Source organism: Glycine max, chromosome 13 (genome assembly GCF_000004515.6).
Source record: "Glycine max cultivar Williams 82 chromosome 13, Glycine_max_v4.0, whole genome shotgun sequence".
Taxonomy (NCBI): Eukaryota; Viridiplantae; Streptophyta; class Magnoliopsida; order Fabales; family Fabaceae; genus Glycine; species Glycine max.
In genome coordinates this window covers 22972443-22997639 of record NC_038249.2, presented here as the reverse complement: position 1 = coordinate 22997639, position 25197 = coordinate 22972443, and the positions used below count along the sequence as shown (strand labels likewise).

The 25197-nt window shown below is 30.0% G+C and overlaps 2 protein-coding genes across 3 annotated transcripts; both read right to left on the bottom strand.

The window, feature by feature from the left end:
* Positions 1-107: 107 nt before the first annotated feature.
* On the bottom strand, positions 108-6476 carry LOC100792009 (protein NPGR2). Of its 2 annotated transcripts, none has more exons than XM_041008055.1 (6): positions 6348-6476; positions 5102-5390; positions 4336-4588; positions 2793-4000; positions 1338-1491; positions 108-759 (listed from the first exon to the last, which is right to left on the bottom strand). In XM_041008055.1, exons 2-6 carry the CDS (start codon positions 5303-5305, stop codon positions 440-442), a joined length of 2139 nt encoding a protein of 712 aa, XP_040863989.1. In that variant the 5' UTR covers positions 5306-5390; positions 6348-6476; the 3' UTR covers positions 108-439. The 2 variants fall into 2 exon arrangements, with proteins under 2 accessions (XP_040863989.1, XP_003542433.1); XM_003542385.4 differs by lacking the exon at positions 6348-6476 and adding an exon at positions 5997-6304.
* Positions 6477-13754: 7278 nt separating this feature from the next.
* Positions 13755-15281, bottom strand: LOC100791482 (uncharacterized). The gene has a single exon (XM_003542384.5). It carries the CDS (start codon positions 14917-14919, stop codon positions 14449-14451), a length of 471 nt encoding a protein of 156 aa, XP_003542432.1. The 5' UTR covers positions 14920-15281; the 3' UTR covers positions 13755-14448.
* Between the last annotated feature and the right edge of the window lie 9916 nt (positions 15282-25197).

The window sequence follows — 25197 nt, the reverse complement described above, 5'->3', positions numbered from 1 at the left end:
TCCAAGTCCCACGTCGACTCACATTATACACTCTAAGAGTTATGTCCAAAATCATTTTGCTTGAAAGAGGAGTTTGAAAGCAAGGAAATCTAACTAAAATCAAATCATGAAAACAAGAAACAAGCCTCTATTTTTTTTTCCCTTTTCATTTTATTATTTTCTGAATTGACCTCTAAAGAAGACATGTGAAAATTATAGAATAGTTGAATACATCAAGCATGAATCCTTGCATCACAAAACTGCTTGTAGAGTTAGCCATCTTTTTCTTTTGTTTATTACTATTAATTCTTATGAACTAGCCTTCCAAACCATGATCAATATCTCTCTCCTAGCTATCCTGAGGCAGAAGGATTCACAGGAAAATTCCTTGCTATTTAATCTCTAAAGAAACATGCTTGCTCTTTTGCTTCTACCAGTGGACCAACCTTCATAGAATGAGTCATCTGAAAGGTTCAACAGGTGCAGATTCTTCAAGAAAGTGTGCTGCTTGAAAACATTCTGCAGCTTCAACTAATGATGATGCTGTACCCTCAGCCTTGTGAAGAAGGCCAAGATTATACCAAGCAGAAGCATTGAATCTGTCATGCCGTAGCGCATCCACCAGAAAGCTTTTAACTGCTGGATTTGATTTATTACTACATCGTTTAAGAACTACAGCAGTGGAGATTAAGCTAGGGACATGGCCAGGATCAACGTCCAAGGCATCACCAAAAGCTTTTAGAGCCTCTTTGTAATGGCCCTTTGCTTCGTACATTATGCCTGTGAAAGTTAACAAACAAAACAACCCATAAGTCTGAGAAAGTGAGAAGCAACTAGAATGGAAAATTTCATGTTTATTCACCATCTTATCAATTTCCCTAAGATTGTACAATCTGATACAACTTTTTTTTTTTTTAAGATCAATCTGATACAACTTATTCTGCTGAAAATAACAAACTTTCATCTATATATCATGCTACATATGTTTTTGATTTTTGAAGGTGTTATATATTGTACTTTGTGAAATATACTTAATTATGCACATCGACAAAGGTTAGTTTGTCATCATTATCAACAAATTTGGAGTATGTTAGATATATTTCATTGTTTTATTGCCTTTGCTTTCCCTAAGGTGCATGCCTCTGGGGTCCCATCCAATCTCTGATCTCTTGGCACCTAAATACAACAACATATCGCCTAGCTGTATATAAAGAATACTCTAAAAACAATACTCTCTATATCAAACAATATCTGGCAGTTGTTTTCAAGTGATGAAAACCTGTTACGTCCTTTTCATCTCAGGAGAGAAATTAAATGGAAAAACATGAAACTCGTAAATAAAAATCAGATATATTTACCTATTGCATGACATCTAGAAGCAGAGAGTGGTTTGATGGCTTTGGATTTTGAAAGGCACACCTCTGCATCATGCCACTGTAAAAGACTGATATAAACATAAGCAATATCATGCCATATTTCCACTTCCAAGTTCCTAGCACGATCTCTGTTTTCCTGTCATGTGGTAGGGGGAAAAAGTTAAGCAGCTAGAACCATTTGTCTTATTGCACAAGTAAAATTAAAAAATATTAAAAAAAGAAAAGGAAAAACTCAGACAAAGAATACAAATAAAATGCATCCATATTCAATAATGTTTATCTTGAAGCAAGATTTAATTTTTGAATATTCAAATTCAATAGCCATTAGTTGAAATTAATGACAATTGCATATGCCCAAATCCTATTGCCTTGCATGAGCATCATCAACTTCATTTCGTTCATAAAAAAATGCTTCAACATTTAAACTGAGCATCATGCAGGTACAACCAACAAAACATTTATTTTTTGTTTTGAAAAACAACATATCCTAGTAGATTGAATCTAAGACATGAATGGTAGACCTAGAAAGCAACCATCTAACAGTGGAGCACATTCTTTCACCAAATAATTTGAATGATCAGCAGATGACCGATCATAAACAACGAATACAATAAGATGAATTCAGTAACACACAACGTTCAACAAATCCTTATGCCTGATTTCTTTAAGGAAATGTTAAAGTATTTACATTTCAACAACATGGTATACAGTATGTCTTAATGTTTTTATACCAAATACAGTTGACTAATGCCACTAACTAATAATACCAGCTCCTAAAAAAGCTTGAACTTGTAAACAATGTGTGGACTGTTCGGATTCCAAAAGATGAGATAGAGATACAATAGAATAATAAATAATGAATTTGAAATTATGACACTTCAAGAATGCAGAACCCATACAAACCTAACACCCTATTCAAAGGAATGTGGTCCTATTCAAATTCTAAAGGAAAAGAATAAGAAAGCTCAATTGAAGGGGAATCACATATTTAAAACAAATAGTTAATATACTTTCCACAAAACTTCCCGATGAAGGCATACTGACTCTCACATAAATATATGAACCCAGCAGTAGTATGCCCTTAAAGGTGTACCATGCTTCAAAAAGCTTCATCAACACATGCAAAATTCTGAGGAACTCTATGCATTCTGCTTTCTACTTTTTCACGAAATGCCTCCATTTCAAACCAAATAAAATGGTGATCAAATCTTCAATACTCTCACTATTACTTTCCTATCAATATTCTCACTTTCTAAGGTACAAACTATCAGGACACTTCCTTTTTTCTAACAAACCCATGATCACAAATTTCTTGAAAATCTTATAAATTCAAAAGGTTCATGAGACTGCATTCATCCAATTCTAACAGTAAATAACAGGAATAAAGGCCCATGATTCAGAAATATTCAATCAGCATAAGTTATTACAACAACAAACCTTGTATAGCTTCTTCCCAGAACCAAAACCTTTACTCTGGATTTGAAGAACAGCAAGCAACTGCGTATATGTCTCAATTGCATTCCTTAACTGGCCCTGTGCAATTTGAAGTTTAGCTTTTGTTCGCAACAAATCACCTTGATCCCATTTTCCAGTTTGATCCAAAGCAGTATTGATAATAGATTCAGCATCCAAAAACTGTTTTAGAGCAGACAATATCCGGGCTAACAATAACCATCCTTTAACATTAGAACCACCTTCCAGTTTTAGAAAGCATTTTGCATAATAAAGTGCAGCATCCAGCTTCCTTTGTTCTGCATATTCTAAACTGAGATGGTATAGTACAAAGGGGTTTCCCGTTCTTCCAGCAGTTTCTAGGGCTTGAAGTGCCTCAGATTGTCTCTTAAACCTATCAGAATCAGAAACGGCCAATTTCGAGTGTGCTGAAAGTGAAACACCAAGAAAGAAATTGGCATGATTTTCTAGCTGATTACATCTACCATCCAGGTTCTGAAGCACTTGCCACGCAAAGCTTACTCCTTCTTCTGCAAGAGTAGAGTTCTCACAACAAATCTTAGAAGCCATTAACAAACCAGGAACATGGTGTTGATCCTCTCTACTCCTCAACAACTTTCTGAGAAGATCCAGTGCTACCAAGTCCTTACTTGTTCCATAATAACAAAGAGCTAGAGCATAGTACCTTTCACTTCGATGGATGGTCCCAGGAAGCAATTCTTCCAATTGATTGGCTAAAGCTGTCAAATCTCCTGAAACAGACAGAGCAAATGAAAGGTGGTCTAAAATTGAAGGATCCCACTCAATTCTATTTAGAGAGACCTTTCTTAATAAAATCATTAAAAGAAGTATAGCCTCTTCTATGTTGTTTCTAGGTACAAATGAGCCATCCATTTGAGAACGGAGATTAGGGGGTGTTGCTTCTCCTCCACTATATAGAAGAAAAACAGCAAATTCTTTCTGAATCTTTGCTATAGTCTCCGCATCGAGATTCCAATGATGAAGGAGTGCTCGTCGATAAGACAAAATAGCTTCACGTGGACAATCAGCAAGTTTCCATAATTCTGGAAGCAGCTCAACTGCCTTATTGAGGGTCTCCTGCAATTTACATTCAGCACCAAAGTTATCAGGCATGCCTTCAGGCAATGAAGACTCCACTATATCCAGAATAACTTTGCAAGATTGGGCAGCCTCTGCAAGAATGATTGAAAGATATGTTAGAATATGCTTTGACTTCTCATAGAACTTAGCAATTTCATAGTTTTAAAACCACTCAAGTTCAGAAAAACGCCATCCTTTCATCAGACAATTTCTGCCAAAAATGTCAATATTGTGGTTACTGGAATCTCCAGGTAATGTAGTTCTCAGGTAAAAAAGGTGGATGACACAATAATCGAGTCAAGTAATACCGTAGGGGGGGTATATTATGGAAACTTGCTGACTGAAAAGGATTTACTATTGTGCAGATTGAATAGAAAATATGAAAAAAATAAAACAAGACTATGAATCATACAACCAGTGGGGATACCTTTAAACCTTTCAAGAACCTGCAAAGATTTTGCTTTCAGGAAGACAGCTTCCAATAGTAAGCCAACAGAATGTATAGACATTTGCGGTTCAGCATGGTTTTGAGAATGTCTCTTGCGGCGTTCTCTGCTTCTGGAAAGGGCAATTTTGATCTTAGGAGTCACAACACCTATATCTATTCCCTCAAAGACATGTAAAGCAGCTACTATATTTCCTTTCTGATATTCATATCTTCCTAGCAGAGCTCTAGCTTCCTGTACATTACAGACATATTTTTCTTTAAATAATAATAATAATAGTAACCATAATCACTAATTTAAAACAAGAAGAAACGCACATACAAAAACACACACAAAGTTACAGGCTTTATTAACTCAATGTAAAATCTAAAGTCCAAAAAAATTGCATTGTTTAAATTTAGTAAATGGACCTTCAGATCAGACAAGCTACATGCAATAGCCATGGTCTCATAGAAATATAGAAACCAGTGCCTTGATCATATATTTAATTAAGATGAAGTATTCTGTCAAACAACAACAGATAGATAACTACAAGCATAGACAGAAAAGTCTGAAAGTAGTTTATACATCCACACCACAGATAACCTAAACAAGAAGAAAGCATGCGGACAAGCCTGCAATCATTTCAGACATATATATATATACACACTCACACACTTTCTAGGGCATAGAGTAAATAACAAAGAATAAATCATATCTGACTATTCAATATAACAACCAAAAGTGAGGTGTTTTGATGAAATGAACCTCATAGTTCAAGACGCCACTCTCGCGTAAGGATGATTCAGCTTCTTCTATGTTGCCGGTGTCTGGCTTCTTATCTAACTGTTCAGCCAGGCAAGAATTTTCACTAGCTGAAAAGTCCTTGATTGCACTTGCAAGAGATCCAGATGATGAAGGAAACACTTCATCGGCTCCTCCCAACGACTCCACAGAGCGTAGGCACTTCATTATCTTCCCAGTAAACTCCTCCTGAACTCACCTCCCTTCCTCTCTCTAATCCTGCATCCCATACTTCTCCTCTTCACTCAAAATTCTGCAAATCCAGCAATGTGATACATATTCAAAATTCAGACATCAAAACAAACACACTGAGTAAACTTTTCATGCATCAAAACAGACATCAAAATTCAGAACCTTCTACTCTCTGTTCATGCATTTAGATTAAGCAAAAATCAAGAGCGTCACAAATTTGGAATTTCCAACCAAAATGATCCTACTGAGTAAACTGTATGCAGTGGAATTGAAATCCCATGACAGGAAAACAAACATAACAGAAAATTATAAAGTAATTAGAAAACAAGTATAGCCCTTTAAGTCAACAACCACAAACCCCACCACTAAAAAGTGAAATTCGAGTCAAACCCATTCAGATTCCCTCATCTACGTTCTGTTATATTGACGCAAACCCCTTTAAAATTTGTATATGTCAAGTAAAAATGAGAAAAATGATAATGGGGCCAAATTCACAAAATCGAAACTGACCCACAATGACTGGGCTACTATAAAATTCAGAAGAAGGAGAAAAAAGGCAAAACATTTTCACCAAAATTCGCTAGTGAATTCAGTCGAGCAAAAGGTTTAAACTTTGAACTTGAACCATGGAAACGTAAAAGAAAACAAGAGAAAAGAAAGCTCTCACCGTTTGAATTTCCAGAAAGAAAAACAGAGGGTGCAAACAAAAAGACCCATTACTAAATTTGAGCAATCAAATCAAAGCCACCTTTGAATCAATGAAAGCAAAGCAGAGAACCTTTCATGGTTTTATTTTACTACAGTTCTTGTCTTTTTTATTTGTTTTTCTTTTCCTTTCGTTGTGTGTGATGATATTTACTTGAGGTGAAATTGGTGTAGAAACAGAAGAGAATGAGAATGGAACAGAGATGGAAGGAAGAAGATCTGACAGAAACAGCAACAGCAATGAGAGGTTAAGGTTAATGTTACAACTGTTAGTGTTGTGTTGTGGGGCCCAATCCAGTGAATGTTTTATTACCTGTGGTAAGTGGTAACAGTAACAGCGGAGGGAAAGTAGTTGCCACGTGAGATAAGTTTCAAAGTGGTGCGCTGGCTCACATTTAAATCATCATCAACATCAACTACTACTGCTATGTCACGCCTCCATGGACTCTTCACACCTTCCATCTACTCATCAATTTATTACTTATTATTTTATTATTAGTACAATAGTGATATCTAATTTTTAATTTTTACAAATTAAAAAAATAACAAATTTTAAGCAATTTTTTCACTTTTCTCGTTGAAGCGACTTTTAAAATGACAAAATTAGCCCATCACACTTGTGAAAACTTTTATATTTGCTATGAAAATTCAAAAATATTACCTAAAATTTGTAGGATAATTCATGTATGATTAAAAATCTATTTTCCTTTTATTTATGCTTTTTATATTTTGTTTCTTCAATTCTGTTAGGGTATTGTTAGCTTTTAAACGAATGAAAGGGGTGTGAAAGTGAAAAAAAATAAAATAATACCAAAGATTTGAACTAAAGTAGAATGTAAAAAGGTAAGATGTACATTAATTTTTTAAAATTTTTATCTCAAATACACTTAAATAAAAGTAATCAAACACTATTTTAATTTATTTATTTTTCTTTTGGTCAAATGACTAATTATGTACCTTGAGAGTGTTATGTGTTACAAATTTAGTCCTGAAAATAATAAAATAATAAAATAAGTTTTTAAAAGTGTAATTTGTAACTCATTAATTTAAATTTTATAAAGCCGTGTAACTTAAATGTTAACATATTATCGTGAACTAAAATTATAATAAATAATTAAATTTAAGAACTAAGGTACACTATAAAAACTTTCAAGGTTTATTTTATCATTTTATTACTTTCAACAACTAAATGGTTAGTGTGTTGCCCTCTTAGGTATAAAATTGATATTTTTTTCATTTTCTTTTTCTTAAACTAACTAATATTTAATTATATTTTTCCTTTTCATATATATAGTTTTTTTTCGGTATATCTTTTTTGTCCCAAAAATTTATTTATTTTTCCACCTTTTTCATTCCATCTATCATTGTTTATATGAGGCAAGCTTTTATGTTTCATTCATCATTTGCCAATATTATTGTTGATTTTATCCTCCAAGTTTTAAAATTTCCTCTTTTTACCATTTTGTTTCTTTATAATTTTCTCTAAAGTAAACATTTATTCTTTTTTATTTATGTTATTTTGATATTTCTATATTTTCAGCCATTTAACCTATGTAAAAAGCTTGAAAGAAATATCTCATAATAGAATAGTGAATAGTAAAAAAAATTGCTGGGTTGCCTGGGCAACTAATTTATATTATCATTTGAACTAAAAATAGCATCATCCTCCATAAAGGAGGTTACAGCAAAATTTGGAACAGAGTTATAAAAACAAACATCTGATTTTAAAAGATAGTCCAGTCATGGCAAATGAGTCTGTCATACTGTTACCGTATTAATCTTTCTTTTTGCTTTATTTTTTTATTTTTAACTGATTAAGAAATTAGCAATATACCTTCGTTGAAGACGACGCTCAAAATCATGAGCTGTAAAACAAAATTAATATAACTACTATAAAATTAATAAAAGAATTATGAAATGAAATCATAAATTTAAATTGGTTTGAAATCTCTAAAATAGTATCCTCGTAAAACTATTAATATTATTATAAAAAATATTGAAATAATTTATTAATGGTTTGTAATTAAATTTATCAATTCTAAATAAAGTCATGATCAATTATTTTGTTGTTTGCATATGTATTTTCGCATTTATCTATTTGGTTAAATATAAAATGAATACAATTTACAGTCATCCCATCATCAATTGTCAATTAACCAATACAAAATTTTCTAATTCAATTTATAGCCATGGTTCACCACTTTTATAAGTAAATAAAAATTGAAACAATCAGTGATTGAAATATATATCAGTACAAATTCTTAATTAAAATTATCAATAATTTAATATCAATTACATGATTGTTTCAATTATATAAAATTAAAATAATACAAGACTTTTATAAATATAAAATTTATATATATATATATATATGTTTCACTTTTATACATATTTATAATATATATTTGTATAATATATATAAATTTATAAAATTAGTAGCTGTACGTGACACACAAGTCATTATACAAATATAAATATGCCTTTTGCATTTGAGAGAGTAAATACCAGAAGATTCTCACTAATAAATTACTGTATGAATCACAAAAATAAATTAACATTATATTTTAACCCAAAACTTTAAAATTTACATTTATAAATTTTAAATTCACATATATAATATTTAACTTTTTTATTTATACTAAGACTTTGACTTTACATTGTTAATCGAAGAATATCAAAAAGGCATTTTATTCGTATGTGATATGTTAATATCTAGACTCGTTTTATTGAATTTGGTCGTCCACCAATTGTACGTGGAAGTCTGTAAGTGAAATTCTCAACATATAAGAGAATATCAGATGAGTCAGCTATCTTTAGAGAGTATGATATACGTTAGGGTAGCAAAAATATAAACATTAATCTACACTAGTTATTGAATTTGAATCCATATATAGGCAGTTTAGAATCATAAGAGATCGTGACTCTAGTTTTTTTAGGAAAGTTTCTGTTGCTACGTAACAATGATATACTACACCCAAAAGATGCTAGATGTAAATATGGGGCAAAGTTCAGAATACACGATAGTAGGCAGGGTCCCTCCAACAAGAGGTTTCAATTGATGACATGTTATATGCCATGACTAAAGTAGAATCTATCTTTTGCATTTTGAAAGGGAAAAAAAAAGGAAGGAAAAACACCAATCTTCATAGGACGTTATATGTAATCCATATAAATATCAACACATTTTGATATATATCGTTGCATATGCTTATATAAGTACATCCATCTTAGTTAATAAGCAATTAAACATATTGAAACACGATCGTCATGACCAAATGGCCAATATATAGCTTTTGGCGCAATTAATTAGTTGCTACTTTTACGGTACTCCACGTTTAGAGTTATTAATTAATCTTCCTAAAGTAATAAAAAGGAGAGAGATTCGGAGTTCTGACTTTTAACAGATATACGAATTTTGAATTTTGTCACAAGATAGGTGGGTGTGCTAGTCAAAATAAAATATTTAAGTTCGTAAGCTCTTAGGCAACCAGTGCCTAACTTCAATATTAAAATTAAATTATAGTCATATGGGTATGGCTTTGAATTCTTGTCATACCATTTTTCTCGCTTGGTAGAAAACCCACTCTTTCTAGAGAAATTCTTTAGCATTTAAGGCATAGTTGAATAGTTATAATTGGTGAAACTGTTTCTGGTTTAAACATGTTATAATTTATAGTTATTAGATTATAATAATATAATTCATTATAAGATAGAAAACAAAAATAAAATAAAAATACTTTTAAAACATAAAAAAATAGGTTTAAAAAAACAAATAACTCTTCATCTAATCCTTTTTACTCGGCATGTTCTAACTTCCAAATCAAAATCACAACTTGGAGAAAATGTATTATTCTTTCTTTTTATGGAAGAAAATGTATTATTCTAACATTTTTGTATTACATATGTGTATTTTTTATATTCAAAAACTCAATTTAGAGTGTGTAAATTGTTTTATCTGAAAATAATAGATTCAATAAAAAAATACGTAGTTAACTTATATTTGAATATAATCTTAGATCTTTACCTATTATTTAAATGATGTTATATAATATATTACGTATTATCATCAAATCAACCCATAATTTATAAATTATCATCTAATTTGCTTCTCACCCCTGCTTTATATGTAGTTACTAAGTCGTACACCGAATATGTAAAATAAAGTCAGAGAGAGTTAACGGGTGAGGCAACATGGCACTATAATTATTGGGCCATGCCACACCCTAGACCGAGGTAGGGCAACCAGAACTTCTCATTGAAGATGATTCATGCGCATTGACCAAAAAGAAAAAAAGATGATAATAAGATGATATATGTATGCATGTGTGGAAATGAGTTGAGTTGTTGTAATTTACTTGAATATAATAATTACTTACATATTGCTTTTTTAACCAAGAAATCGAGTTTAAGTTTGATTTTAGAGTTCAAGTTTTATAAATATAAGATAGGTTTAAAAATTGGAGTATATTACCCAATTGAACTTATGCTCCATTTTTTGTGTTACCAGAAGATATTTTGGGTTTTTTATTTGTCATTTAACTAACCTTCTTCCTTTTGGATTGGTCAAATTTCAGTAATGTAATACCTCAATTTATTGGACTTATGCTCCATTTAATCTAGAAAATCAATAAAAAAATGAAAAATAAGTTAAACCAGTAAAAATAAGTTAAAGATCAAAGTCGAATAATGTTATTTTTCTTCTTCAATATAGGAAATAAATATCAAATTTATCAAGAATAGTAAAAATAGTTGTATTAGTTCACTTTTATTAGTATTGTCATAAATTTAAATTTTATTTTAAAAATAATCATAGCATTAATTGATTACTATCATTTATTCTATATAAAGGAGCAGAGTAAAAATTGTTAAGAAATTAATAAATTTTGAGTAAAAAAAAAAAGAAATGGATAACTATTTTTTTAGTGTGTAACATAGTTACTATTAGGCTTAAATATTTTTTTTTTTGTAATTTAGTAATTTTTGTTATCCTTGTAAAAAAAATAGTTTTAATTCTTGCAAATTATGATTATTTTATTTTTCATCCTTGTTATCAGTCTTCAGTCTAAAAGTCATGACATGACAAATAAAATGATGATATATTATGTTATATCATCACTCGATGATATCATGTCACATCTGCACAAGGTGTCACATCTTCATCAATTTATAAAGACTAAACAAAAAAATTGCATATTTGCATGAACAAAAGATATTTAAGTTTCAAATTAAATATTAAAATAAAACCTCAAATTAAATATTAAAATTATGCATTTTAATAATGTGGCATACTTAGCACCATAAAACTTATAAAAATTCTTAGCATGAAAAAGACTTATCACCACCATTATTATCAACGACACCACTACTACTATTATACTATGGTTGTTGTCACCACCCTTTCACCACTATTTTGATTATTGTCATCATAATTATTACCACTACAATTATTGTCACCATTGTCTTCATTGCCATTATTATCACCACCACGATTACTTGAAGGTGGTGAAGAGTTTAATAGAGGGAATTAAAAAGGCATTGCACGACAAAATTTAAATGAAGATATAAGAGAAAAAGGGAAAAAGAAAAAGAGCTTGGAGGTAGTGGGGTGTAGAGAGGAAGATGTGGATACATTAAAAATTAAGTATTTATTTTACTTTAATATGTAATATAAGAGTTAAATATTTGTTCGTCTATGCAAATATGTTATTTTTTATTTTATTTCTTATAAATTATGTTTGTTTTAATTTTTATTCTTATAAACTAATCATGACATGACACATCAGCCTCTTTATCATATTATCATTTTTATAATGAAGACTGACAACATAAACAATCAACAAGAGACATATATTAATGTTTGTCTTGTGCTATACCTTACATGTACCAAACGCACCCGAATCATTAATAAATATTAATTGAAAAAATTCTATAGATGCATTAATACATTAAATAGTGTAGTTTTTTTATTAAAAATGTTTCAATTCTTTAATGATGATAACAAATTTGATATAAAATTTTTACATATCAAGATTATGATTTTTTTTAATTAATATGATAAAAACTTCCTCCCAAAGTGGTTAATGAAAATAATAATTAATATATGCACTAACAATATTTTTTTACACTATCTTCCATTCTTCCAATTATAAAATGTTATATGATAAATGGTAAATTTATTCATTTTTATAATAATTACATTATAAGTTATACCAAATATGATTTTTTGTCAAGGAATTATTTAATTAATATGAGACATTTCCTCCCATTAAACCCTTGGAATTATGGAATTGTGAAATATTCAAAGTGGTTAATAAAAAAATTAATAATATATGCAGTGATAATTTTTTTAAGCATACTTTAAAGACATTAAATTTTAGTCCAAAAATAAAGTTTAAATTAAAAGCATTATAAAAACTTTGAATTAAAAATTAATTATTGTTCCAATATATCAAAATAATTTCAAATCGCTTAGGAGTAAGATCAAGAGTAATTTATGAACACCCTACTCCCTTTCCAAGTTCTAACCTCAAGTCCACTACATCATCACAGAATCACCCCATATTAATTGTTGTCCGCTTTGATGTTGGTAGGAACTTCACAATTTTATCTTTAAAAAAGTCTTGATGTATTATATAAAAAGTGTTTATAAAGGATCAAGATTCTATCCATTTCTTTCATTACTAAAGTTTTGAATAAATAAATAAATGAAATGAACATGATGATAGACATTAAATGTAGAGTACCATTTAATTTCTTCAAAAACATAGAAATGGAAGTAATGGAGAGGATTTTTTCGTTTATAAACTACCTTAGCTTCAATTGCAACTTAAGATTATTTTTGTATACGGGAACAATTCTGAAACCTATTGTATATCAAATTTGTCTAAATTAACTTTGAAAAAAAGTGATTTAATTTTACAATTCAGTCCATTTATTTGGTTTCAAATTAATTTTAGTTTATTTTATCCAAACCATCACACTCGTCTCTGGCCACATATACAGAACAAATTCAATTGCGTTAAAATTAAATGGGTAATGTACAACTGTGACAACACTAACTATTTATTTATCCTTTTTACCATAATCACTGTCAGAGGCAAAAGCACTTCCAACAGCACCAGATAAGAAATTTTCCAAAGCATAACAACAAATAAGCACCAAAGTGACGTTTCATTGAGAGAAAGTTTTTCCTTTTCTAATAAATCTTAAAATGGAAAACTATAATTTTTATATTTATTATATAATTAACAAATATAGATTACAAAGAAAATGATTCTCATAAAACAATTTTAACTCACTTTTCTCCAAAAATATTTCCAAGAAAGGAACAAAAGTTTAACTTTTTTGAATAGAGAGAAAATTTTAGTTACTTAGTTTATATAAATCTTTAATTCTTAAAAAATATATTAAGACTAACAAAACACATTTTACACATTCTCATAAATCATAATTCTCAATAATTGAATTTTCCAGAAATTATATTCTCAACAAAATTTCTCCCCTGGCAAACAAAACGCTCCAACTCTGAGAAAAAGACTTGAAGCCTTGAAATTCTCAATGCAGTGAACCCAGCACTTTAACGATGAGTTATTGGATATCCCGAAATTACATTAGACTCTCTAAAGTCTAACTAACTACTCCTAGTAAATTTTATGACCCATAATGAAAAAGTCTTTATATAGTGCGTGAAACAATTGGAAGAAACCACACAGTCTCAGTATAAAAGGAAAAAAAAGATAACACGCGTGTCACATAATGCCCTTTCGATTCTCGCATCAGATTCCTCGTATTCGAGAATAAATCACACACACACCTTCAATTAATACCATCTCTCTTCAGCAATTTTTATCGAAGAACATAACAAATTATCAATTGAGAAATTTCAAGTGACACAGAAAATAAACTCAACTATATTTTCTGCTATGTAGCACATTTAAACGCTCCATAGACATGTTCTTTATTATTATATTTGGGCGTTAAACATAGTCTAATTAATTCCACTAATCTAATCAAAACGAGAGAGATTAAAGGTAAACACACATGTAAAAGCAGAAATAAACAAAAGCCAGTAAGATATATGATTAGATAAACATCTAGACTTGTTCAGCATAGAGACTATATTAAAGCAAAATCAAATGAAAGGATTAAAAATTGTTGAAAGGAAAAAAAAAAGCATGTATTTCGCATGAGAATGCATACATCAAGAGGGATGACATACATACAAGTTGCATGCATCAGAAAATTTTCCTTCTGTCTTTTGAATTAAGCCCCCCAAAAATAAAATAAAAAAAGACGGTGACGGAGGAGAAATTACACTCCCCGAGACAAAACGAGAGAGAGCGAATAGGATCGTTCCACGTGTCCCTCTCTCCCTCTCTCTCCCAGTGGGTTTTGTGTTAGATCATCATCATTCATCACAAGTGCAAGAAACGGGCGAGTTGGGTGGGGTTCACAACGCCGGGGAAGTGGGTCCCACCACCCTTTAACAAACCCGCCACTTCCGCGTACCTTTCCCGCTCCTCCGCTGTTGTTTTCCGGCACGGTGTCGCGGCCGCCGTTGCCGCCGTGGTGGTCGGCTCTCCTTCCTCTCCGCCGTCCTCCGTCGACGCGGACGACTTTCCTTTGGGTGGGGCCCACGGCTGGCCCAATAGGGTCCCTTTGGTGAGAAACTCGTGGGCCAGGTAGCCCGCCAGCAGTTGATTGGACGGCTTGGGCTCGGAGATGGGCCAGGGGATGGGCTTATCGGGCTTGGGTAATTTATTGATGGGTGGGGCGGGTATGGACTTGGGCCTGTCGAAGGGCTCATCTCTCTCTTTGCGCTTATTGGAAGGGCCACTAGGTGTCAACACGCGACGAGGTGGGAGACGCATCGTTTTGGTATTCATGGCTCTCTATCCGCATGCCACGTCACTACAACCAAACCAAACTCACACAAATAGTTCTTCTTTTTGTTAAAAAAAAAGATAATAACCACGGTAATTATCTTATCTTCGGGTGAAAAAGTGGGGGTAAGAAAAGTAAATTGGGAAAATACAGGGGCAAAATGGTAAATTGACACCAAACGGATTGGGGCACTCTAGGGGGAAGACATAGGAAACAGAGAGGGACGAGAAAAAAATTGTGGCCGGAATCTGGCAATTTTTTGAAGATTTAATATAAAAAAAAATGAGATAGAAAGAGAGAGAATAGAGAAAGAAGAGAGAAAGAGAAAGAATCAAAGCGAAAAAATGTGTGAATAAGAGAATGCGCAGCGGGTCAGGGGCTTCGATATTTATAGCGGAGCTTCTGCTTAATTGCCCTCCCGAAGTTCCGCTTATTACGTAAATGCCACGCGACCTTCAATGACTCAATTACCCTCTCCTTTTATTGTTTGCCCTAATCCTAAATGAACTTCGATTATTTATTTATTTTTATTTCCCTTTTAGCCTTGCCATGTTTGCACAAGTTATCATAGCGTCAACCATCAACCTTAATTTGTCTCAGTGTCATGTTCATTTTTTATCTAAGATTTGTAATGTAAAATATATTTTAGTTATTTAAAAATAATTTGTTAAAATCAATTTTATCTAACTTTAAAATAGGCGAATCTTATGTTTTGGATTTAACTTGTAATTAACTTTCTAAACATGTCTAACTAAAAATGATGTTCAGTACAAGACGCGTGAGCATATACAATTGGTCCACCAAGAAAAACCATATACTTTTGGAACAGTATATATTCGATCTATGTTTATTTAAATTTAATATAGAAAATTTATGTATATAATTTTTAAAATAATTTAATAAACTTGATTTAAAAATAGGATAATTTGTGAAATAAACAAATGTTTATAAAAAACATAAATTAAAATGTTGATGGTAAGATTAAAGTTTCAAAAATATGTATATAACTTAAATTTGAAGAATTACCAGTATGAGAATTTTCACTTGTGTTAAATGAATTTGATAGTCAGCTTTTTTTTTTTTGGAAGGCAAAGAAGATATATTAATTTGATAGTCAACTTGTTTTTACCAGTATTAGAATTTTCATATTAGTAAATTATTTAAAAGTTAGAGTTTTTGTATAGTGGTTTTGAAAGTCAACTTTTTTTTAGTAATTAGATATTGTATAATTAGATAAAAATCTAAATAAGGCTAAACTATGAATGAATCGAGATTATTTTTTATTTTTAATATAATAATGACATCAAAGTTTAGATCTAACCTTTTATGCTAACTACTCGTATCTTTAATTATTATTTCACTAGTGAAACCCAATCTTCATAAAAGTATTGGTTTTTAAATTAAATTGAAACATTATTGTTTTAATTTCCAATTTTGTAATATTGCAATTTTTTAATATTGTAAATAGTTTTAGTACAGTTTTAATTTAAAAAAATAGCACCGCTATAGCAGCAAAACAATGCAAAGCAACCCTGCCCGCTAACGGAATCGTCGTAAAAGAGCGTTTTAGTGTAATGATCTTAGCAAATCAAATAGCGAGATGAATAATGGTTGTAGCAAATATATATATATATATATATATATATATATATATAGTATAACGCTATCCAAGTGTTTGAATTATTTTGTGGAAAGATTTACCATTTTTTTTTGTCAAGTAAAGAAAATCCATATCAACCAATGGTAATTTATAGCTAGGGTGATTTAACTCTTTACTTTTTTACTTTGAAAAAGAAGGGATTGCACCAGCGATATGGTTAGGGATGCAATCAAATTTCAATATATTATTGAGTGTATGGGCTAGTAGATGTGGGTTTTAACGACTTCCCTTTCACTTGGCAAAGAGGAAATTTGTTTGAGAGATTAGATCATGTTTTGATTAATCAAATGTGGAGAACGAAATTTGACAAAGGCTTTTGTTTTCCACTTGGCACTTTTCTCCTCAGATCATAGGTCTCTTATTAAATTCAAAACCTCCATAAGGCAAAGCAAGCTTAGAAGACCTTTGTGCTCTGTCTATACGTGGCTTACTCATTACCAATTTAATTCCTTTGTTAGGAATAATAGGCATCCTTCTACATATTTCCTGTTGAAACTCTTCTTGAAGATTTTCACTTGTAGATTGAAGTCTGGTAATAAAAAAAGTTTTAGGTCACGTATGAAAAGAGTTTTTGTTGACATCTAAAACTTGTTAACATGAAAAGTATTAAAAATTATTTAAAGATTAATCCACAATAAAATATAGTAAATCATAAAACTAAAGACCCTAATAATTAATTTAACATTGACCAGAGAAACACACTACGTTGCTAATTCAAATAAAGGAATTAAGAAAAAGAAAGACATAAAATGCTACAGAAACTATGAAACTAATCAACATTAAGAAGAACTAATCTAACTATTAGTTATTTCTTTTAAGCTACTCAACTAACTAAGATTGGAGTGAAATTAAGACTATGCATCAAAATTCACTATAATTAATAGGGCCATAAAAACGGGTTAGCTCACCCCACTTAGTTCAATGCCAAAAAGCTCCTAGGACTAAAAGTTCATGTAAACACGCCGATGTATGTCCAAAATGTCCCATGAGGCTTTGTAAGTTAAGGTCAACCACATGGACCTTTCATTTAAAATTTTGGCTTGAGGCTAAGTCAAAGATATTCAAAATTAGGTTGTGTTGAAGATACTTCGTCCAAGGTTAGGTTGAAGATGCTTCGCCTGAGGTTTAGTTGATGATGGAATCAGAGAGGCCTTGCCCAAAGTTAAGCAAAAATACCCTAGTTGAGTTGAAGATACAAGGCCAAATCGAAGATGCCCTAGACGAGGTTGAGTTGAAGATGCCACTGCAAGGTCAAGCTAAAAGTACTTTAGTTGAGACCAAAACAAAGATGTCCTGGATAAGGCCAAGCCAAAGATGCCTTGATTGAGGTTGAACTAATGATGCTCTAATTGAGGTTAAGCCAATGATGTCATGGTCTTGGTTGGGCTAAAGATACAAGGCCAAGTTGAAGATGTGTTGGTTGAGGCTAAGTCAAAGATGCTCTTGATGAGGTTGAGTTGAAGATGTCCTAGACGAAGCTAAGTTGAAGATGTTTTAGGCAAGATTGAGCCAAAGATGCCTTGAATGAGTTTGAGCTAATGATGCCCTAGTTGAGGCCAAGTTAAAAATGCTCTAGTTGAGGCTAAGCAAAAGATGCCCTAACCGAGGCCAAGTCAAAGATGTCTCGATAGAGATTGAACTAAAAATTCCTTGGTTGAGGTCAAGGTTAAAATGCTTTGAATGAGGCTAAGGTGAGAATGTTGTTGTTGAGGCCAAGGTGGAAATACTTTGTCAAGGTTGAGGTAGTGATATGTTGATCAAAGTTGAGGTAAAAATACTTTAATCGATATTAAGTTAAAATTATTTTGACCAAGTCAAAGTTGAAATTACTTTGGTTAAGGTTGAATTAAAACTATTTATTTTTAAATAGTTATAACTTGTAGGCTAGCCCCATTAAAACATAACCTTCTTGTTAAGTGGGCTGTGTAGGTGGAGAACCTTTAGATCGCTCATTAGGTAGGTAAAAAAAAAGTTATAGCATCATAATAGGGCAAATAAGTTGACTTTGGGGTTTACAACCAAAATGACACCTCTAGTAATTATGCTTAAAGTTGAAAGTACTTTTATATGATAGAACAAGTTATAAATATAAAATTAAATTATAAATAGATATAGGTAAAATTATTATGTTAGTCGCTTTATTTATTTAGTTGGTTCTATTTAGTCTATTTATTATTAAAAAAATTAATTTGGTGTCTTACTTTTTAGGATTAATGCAAATGCTATCCTTTCTGTTAACACCGTTTAAATTTCTAACAAAGATGTCCTACATGTTGATTAAGTGCAATTTTTTTTATTGTATTATGTACACAAGCAGTTAATGTCATTCTCGCATTTTATGAAAATGACAACATACATCAATTTTAAAAATTAAAAAACTAAATTTAACTTTTTAACAAGAAAAAGACAAAATCAAACTAATTAAATAAACAAATAGAAGATAAAACAAGTAATTTAACCTAGATATAAAAATTGAGTTACATAAGGGGCAAATCCAAGAGAGTGTATTGAAGGGCGGTCAATTTTTTACATAATTATTTAAATATCTAAGTTATAATAAATAATTATTATTAATCTTATGAATACAATTTGAGATATGATTTATTACTTTAAAAATTTTAAACAAATATCAACTCAAAAACATATTATATATATATATATATAGTTTTTTTTTCATTAATATTTTTTTTCCTTGTATATACACAAAAGATCCTAATAACATCTCCAATAAAGAATATTGTAAGGAGACTTTAGTTTCAAGATCTAATTTTGCTAAGATCCATTATTGGAGAGCATGATGTTGGATCTTCATGTGAAGATCTAGTTCTAGTAGAAGAACTAACAAGAACTACATTTATTTTTAAAAAAACTGATTTTTTATTCTCTTTTTACAAAATTGATTTGTATCCCATTTTTGTAAGACCTGATAAAATGATTTAAGATCTAAAAATGAAATCTATTATTGAAGTAAAAAATAAAGAAGATTTTGAGAGTGATATAACATTATGAAATTCATCAAAAATGATTAAAATCTCAAACTATGATCTTATGTTAAGAATGAGAAATGAGATACCAAAGATCAATCTATGGTTAGATGCCAAATAACTTTAAAAGAAACTAACTAATATTCTAATTTATTTTTACCCTATTTTTCTTTTTTAAGTTATCTTTATTTTATTTTCATCTCATTCATGTCTCTCCTCACAATCAAACTCAGCATTAGTGAATCTCAAGTTATAAAAATGGAAACCCAACTACCAATATTTGCCTAAATTAGAGGCAAATTCAAATAATTACTCTAAGTAAGAAATAAATATCAAAAGGGAAAAAGAAAATTCAAAATACCCGTACTATGACTTGTCACATCGGACTCTCATTTATCATCTCGAGGAAACCATGTATTCCATCCACAAATGTTTATAAGTTTATTTCGTCGTTACCGTGAAAAAATAATGCAATTGAAAAACCAGTTAGGTGTCCTTGTCAACAACACATTGAGAGGCTCCCTTGGGCCTTAGCAGAAAAAAGAAACAGAAACCCCATCAAAAGGCCTAGTGAAAAACCACGTAGTCTCATACAATAATAACAATTTCCACTTTCAGCTCCAATTCTCAATCAATTGCAGCAGAGAAATTTTTTTTTAATGTTGATAATATTGGAATGATTTTTTTTTAAAACTTCAGAATAACGTTTGCAGCTTTGCACAAATTCGTTATGTAATTTTGAGTTGATTAAGAAAATGTTTATCATATTTTTTTTCATATATAGAAAAACTTTGGTTTAAATAACATATTCTAGATGAGAGTAATTCTGGTTAGCACAAATTTTTCAATAAAAATGGTACTCGAATTGAGTGGCGTGATTTCCCTCAAACATATATTTTTTCCAATTCTATTCTCAAAATATTTCCCAATGAATGAAAACCGTTCACTTATAATCCTGAAAAATAAAACAAACGAAACGTTTTTTCTATATTAAAAGGGAGATAATTAGCCTAAACGAGTTAATTACATCAACCTAAGTAGTTGAGGGAGATAATATTCAACGTTGTTTTGTCTAATAAAGTATTCATATATATATATATATATATATATATGAAGTACATGAGGGAGACAATATCGGATATGTTGCAGTACGTGCATAGTTAACAAATGAGTGAATAATGAACATGGAACTATTGTATAAATATACAACAGTTTGAATGGTACTTAATAATTCGTGTAGATTTTTGTACCATTGTATATCAATCACCATTTTATATATATATCGAAAGTTTGAAATGTGAGGGATCCAATCTGCTTACTATTTCGTTTTTGCAACTATTGTTTACTTATCACGCATATAATTTCATTAGGACATTTAATCAAACATCTGAACTGCAGCTATTAACAAAGCAAAATGCAAGAGGTATATTTAGATTGCATTGTCAAATGTTTATAATTTGAACCTTTTGAGACACGTTGTTTAATAATGTGCGCTTCTTAATTGCTGTAATTTTAACCTTATATTATTAGGCTATAACAATTCAAATTAGTCATCAAGTGCTTCTTCATGGGTTAAGTCATAAGTGAATGGGAAAGAAAAGTTCAAGGAAAACTTGATTCAAGTTATAATTAAACTACACAAACACATGTGATCGTGTTAGTCACGTCTTCTAGTTATCTATTAGAAGAGAATTTAATTATATATATGCGTAAATTTAAAAGTGAAAAACTTGATTAAATAAAAAAAACTAAAATTAAAATTACACGACATAAAATAGACGAAATTAAAAATATAATTAAATTAAAAATTAATAAATAACATGTTTTATTGAAAATTATGATAGAAATATAGAATATATTAATAATGATAGAAATAGATGATTTATTCTATATACAAGATTCTCCAATCTATAATAAGATAAAGAATGATTTAGAACTTGTATAATAATAATTACTTTGGATTCAAATAGCTAAATTAAGGCAATAGCTAGCTAAAAGAAGGTAGAATAATAAGTAGAAAACTTTTTTTCTTTTTACAGGATTTTAAATATTTATCGTAAACATGTTCCTCACTTTTCATGATGTCGCTTTCTCTTATCTTCCCCTTCCCCTACACACAATACTTGTTCATTATTTAAAGGACCCTAATAATTATTGGAGAAGTTTCAAGGAAAAAATAATTAGAGGATTCATTTTCTATTTGAAGTATATATTTTTGCATTAATTTTTTTAGAAATGAAAAGAATGAGGCAAAAAATTGTCTTTCAACTTTTCACTTGTTTTATTTTATTTTTTTTAATAATTTTTCAACTGTATATTTTTAAAATAAAAAATAACCCCATAGGTCCATTTCTTTCAAAATTCTCCAGCATTCAAACATAAAAACAGAGATAAATTAAGGTGGTCGAAGAAAAAATGATCATATACTTTATTTTATAATATAATCATCTAAGTTTTAGCCTTGTGACCACTTCACACCCTTTGTCTTGCTTATTATTTTTTAAGGGTTAATTATTATATTTTTGTACACTTTTCTTTTATCTCACTTTCTCTCTTTCTTTATTTTTTTTAATGTCTTTCTTCCTTTTACCCATATACTAAAAAATAGGCGTGCTTATATAATTTTCATTTTTAATATGTTTTTAGTGTATATATGAGATTGATTGCCGACCATTCTTTTGCAAAGTGTGATGGCATGAATATCTTAAAATTGTCACGTGACAAAATACAAAATTTTATCCATTTTCACAGCTACTACTTTTTTGTAGTTTAGCTACTTAGATATTTTTTTAATGAAAAATAAATGAAACATTATAAGTTTATATATTTATTTATTTTTATAAATATTTCATAATTATCATAATTTATTTATTTTTATTAACTTCTCTTATTTCCAAGTCCTTCTTTTCAAATTAATTTCAAACATATCCTAAAGAAATTTATTTATTTTTCTTTTATAGCATATCCTGAGTTCTAAATGCATGTCTTCTCAAGTGTCGATAAAAAAAAAATTAAATTCAAATATTTCTTCTAGTTTTCAAATAAATATATTCACCTCCCTTATTTATTTTGTTAAAGAGAGACAGACACAAAACTTCTCATTCAGCTGTAAAGGCAAAACAATTTATTCCCAGCTTTTTAGTTTTACTATGTATTATTAATATGAAGTGCTTGTCCTTTCTTTTTGTTCCCTCGTTTCCCTTTTCAGTAATATAATCTATATCTATTGGAAAATCGAGAAGTAAACATCGGAAATAATTTTTACTATTGCACCATCAAAAATCACATAAGTGGGAATGATATTATACTTTAATGGTAAAATTGTATTTTTGGTCTTTCAGTTTATCTTAGTTTCGGATTTGATCCTCCAATAATTTAATTCATAAATTTGATTCTCTAATTCTATAAAATCGTACAATGTTGGTTCCCCAGGCCACAATTGGACGTTGACCAAGTGATGTTGATTGTCATCAACACGTGAAAGTCATTATCCAAACTTGACACATGATCGTCGATACCACTTGCTAATGATCAACGTCTAATTGTAACTTGGGGACTAAGATTGCACGATTTTATAAAATAAGAGGATCTAATTTGTGAATTAAATTATTGGGGGATCAAACCCGAAACTGAAAATAACCTGGGGGATCAAAAATGTAATTTTGCTTACTTTAATCTAAAATCTTAAATTTTAGATTTAAAATTTTTATCTTCACTTATATAATATTTAATTTTCTCATTTTTTTTATCAGAAGTAAAATTTTATTTTACACTTATACTTTAATAGTCTCTTTTGTGTGTGTGATTTCTCTCATTTCTTATATAATTTCAGTTGTTATTGTTAACCATATCTTATTTTGTTTGCCGTTATACTTAAATTCATATTCTCATCATGATTTTATCATCAGTGTTGCTAAATGATACGAAAGGGTTCAGTATAAATTTGATCCGACGGACAACACTGGCCAAGCAAGCTAGTAATAATTTACATACTGTAAATTTAACGTGTAACTCACAAATAATGCAAACACACGTTTTATATAATTGGCTCAACTACAAACTAGAAAATATAAAAAAATGTTGGTAGTTAAAAAAAATCATGAATGAGAATTCATGCCGCACAAATTCTTAATTATAGTAGTATTTGATAAAAGTTGTGTTTTTTCCTCTCTCTAACACGATGATATACTTCCAAAAAAAAACGACGATATGCCAAATTTGTTTCATTTTCTTTTTCATTCATATAACTGAAACCTACCTAAATTTTAGTTGTTTTTCGCAGGTGTTTTACTTTTTTGCAGCGCATTACTGACTCTTTAATTAGGAACAGATCCACATCAGGTATTCAAGAAAAATTTCGTTATTTAGCTATAGCAATTACAGTCTACTGCATCTGACTGTCTAGAAACAAGCTGATTTTTGAAGATTATTAATTTTCGAAGTTATTAGCAAGATTAAGTTTCTTATGTATAGACAAACACACCTGTTGTATTTGTTTTAACATCTTGATATAAGCCTTCTTATATTAGGGAGACTTTTGATTTTTTTTAACGGTGAGGTATGTCCCGTTTATTGTTGTATCATTTTAGGTTTAATATAATTTACATTTTTTCTAAAAAAACAATGATATGCCAAATTTGTTTATTTTCTTTTTCATTCATATAACTGAAACCTACCTAAATGTTGTCGTACTGTCCTCGTGAATAATGTTTCCATATCTAATTTAAAGGTACGAAGTTTAACTCCTACATTATTCAAAATCTTAGAGGCTGCTAATTAATAATGAGCTTTTGTGCTTCAATTTATAACAAATATTACCTATTATTTAAAAAAAAAGGATTTTGATCAACATTTACAATTTGTATATGTTTCATGTCACTTGTATTACAGTAAAGAACAGCACTGATATTTACATAGACAATGTGATACTTGTTTCTGGCATTTAAGAAACATAGTTTGGTTTGGTTGGTAACACCGCATGCAACCATGTCATTGTCACATTCCTTTTTATCATATATAATGGCACCTCTTATATTGTGTCATTGCATACTCTGAATGGTAGATGAGTTGTTTCAGATGACAGCAAATTCGTATAACATAGCTAGCCGATGCTAAGGAAAACGACGTGCATCTCCTATGGTGCCATGTTAATTTATTATAGTTTTTGTTTAAAAACTATAAAAGTAGTTGGAATAATTGTTGAGTTGGGATGAATTTTGACTGACCATGAGTTTTTTTCCTTGATTAGGGATTATAACTCTCATATTATGGTTGAGAATAAATTTGTATACTTATGGTTCAAGTTATTGTGTAATCAATTCTAATTTTAATAATAAAATATTATTTTATTTTTATTATCATATTTCATTATTTGATTAAATTGCCTATTAGATAATGTCATTGATTAAAATTAAAGATTTATTATTATAATAGAGATTATAATAATGAAAAACAAGTTTATTCTAATTTTAATCTAAATCGTTCTTGATCATAGGATTATTGTAAATAAGATATCAATAATCAGGATAAATTAATATATATGTGATAGTATTTATTGGATAAATATTAATAGATCTCATTTATTAATTTGCATATCCACGCTTGTTTCTCGTCTGATGTAACTTGTATGCGTTTGG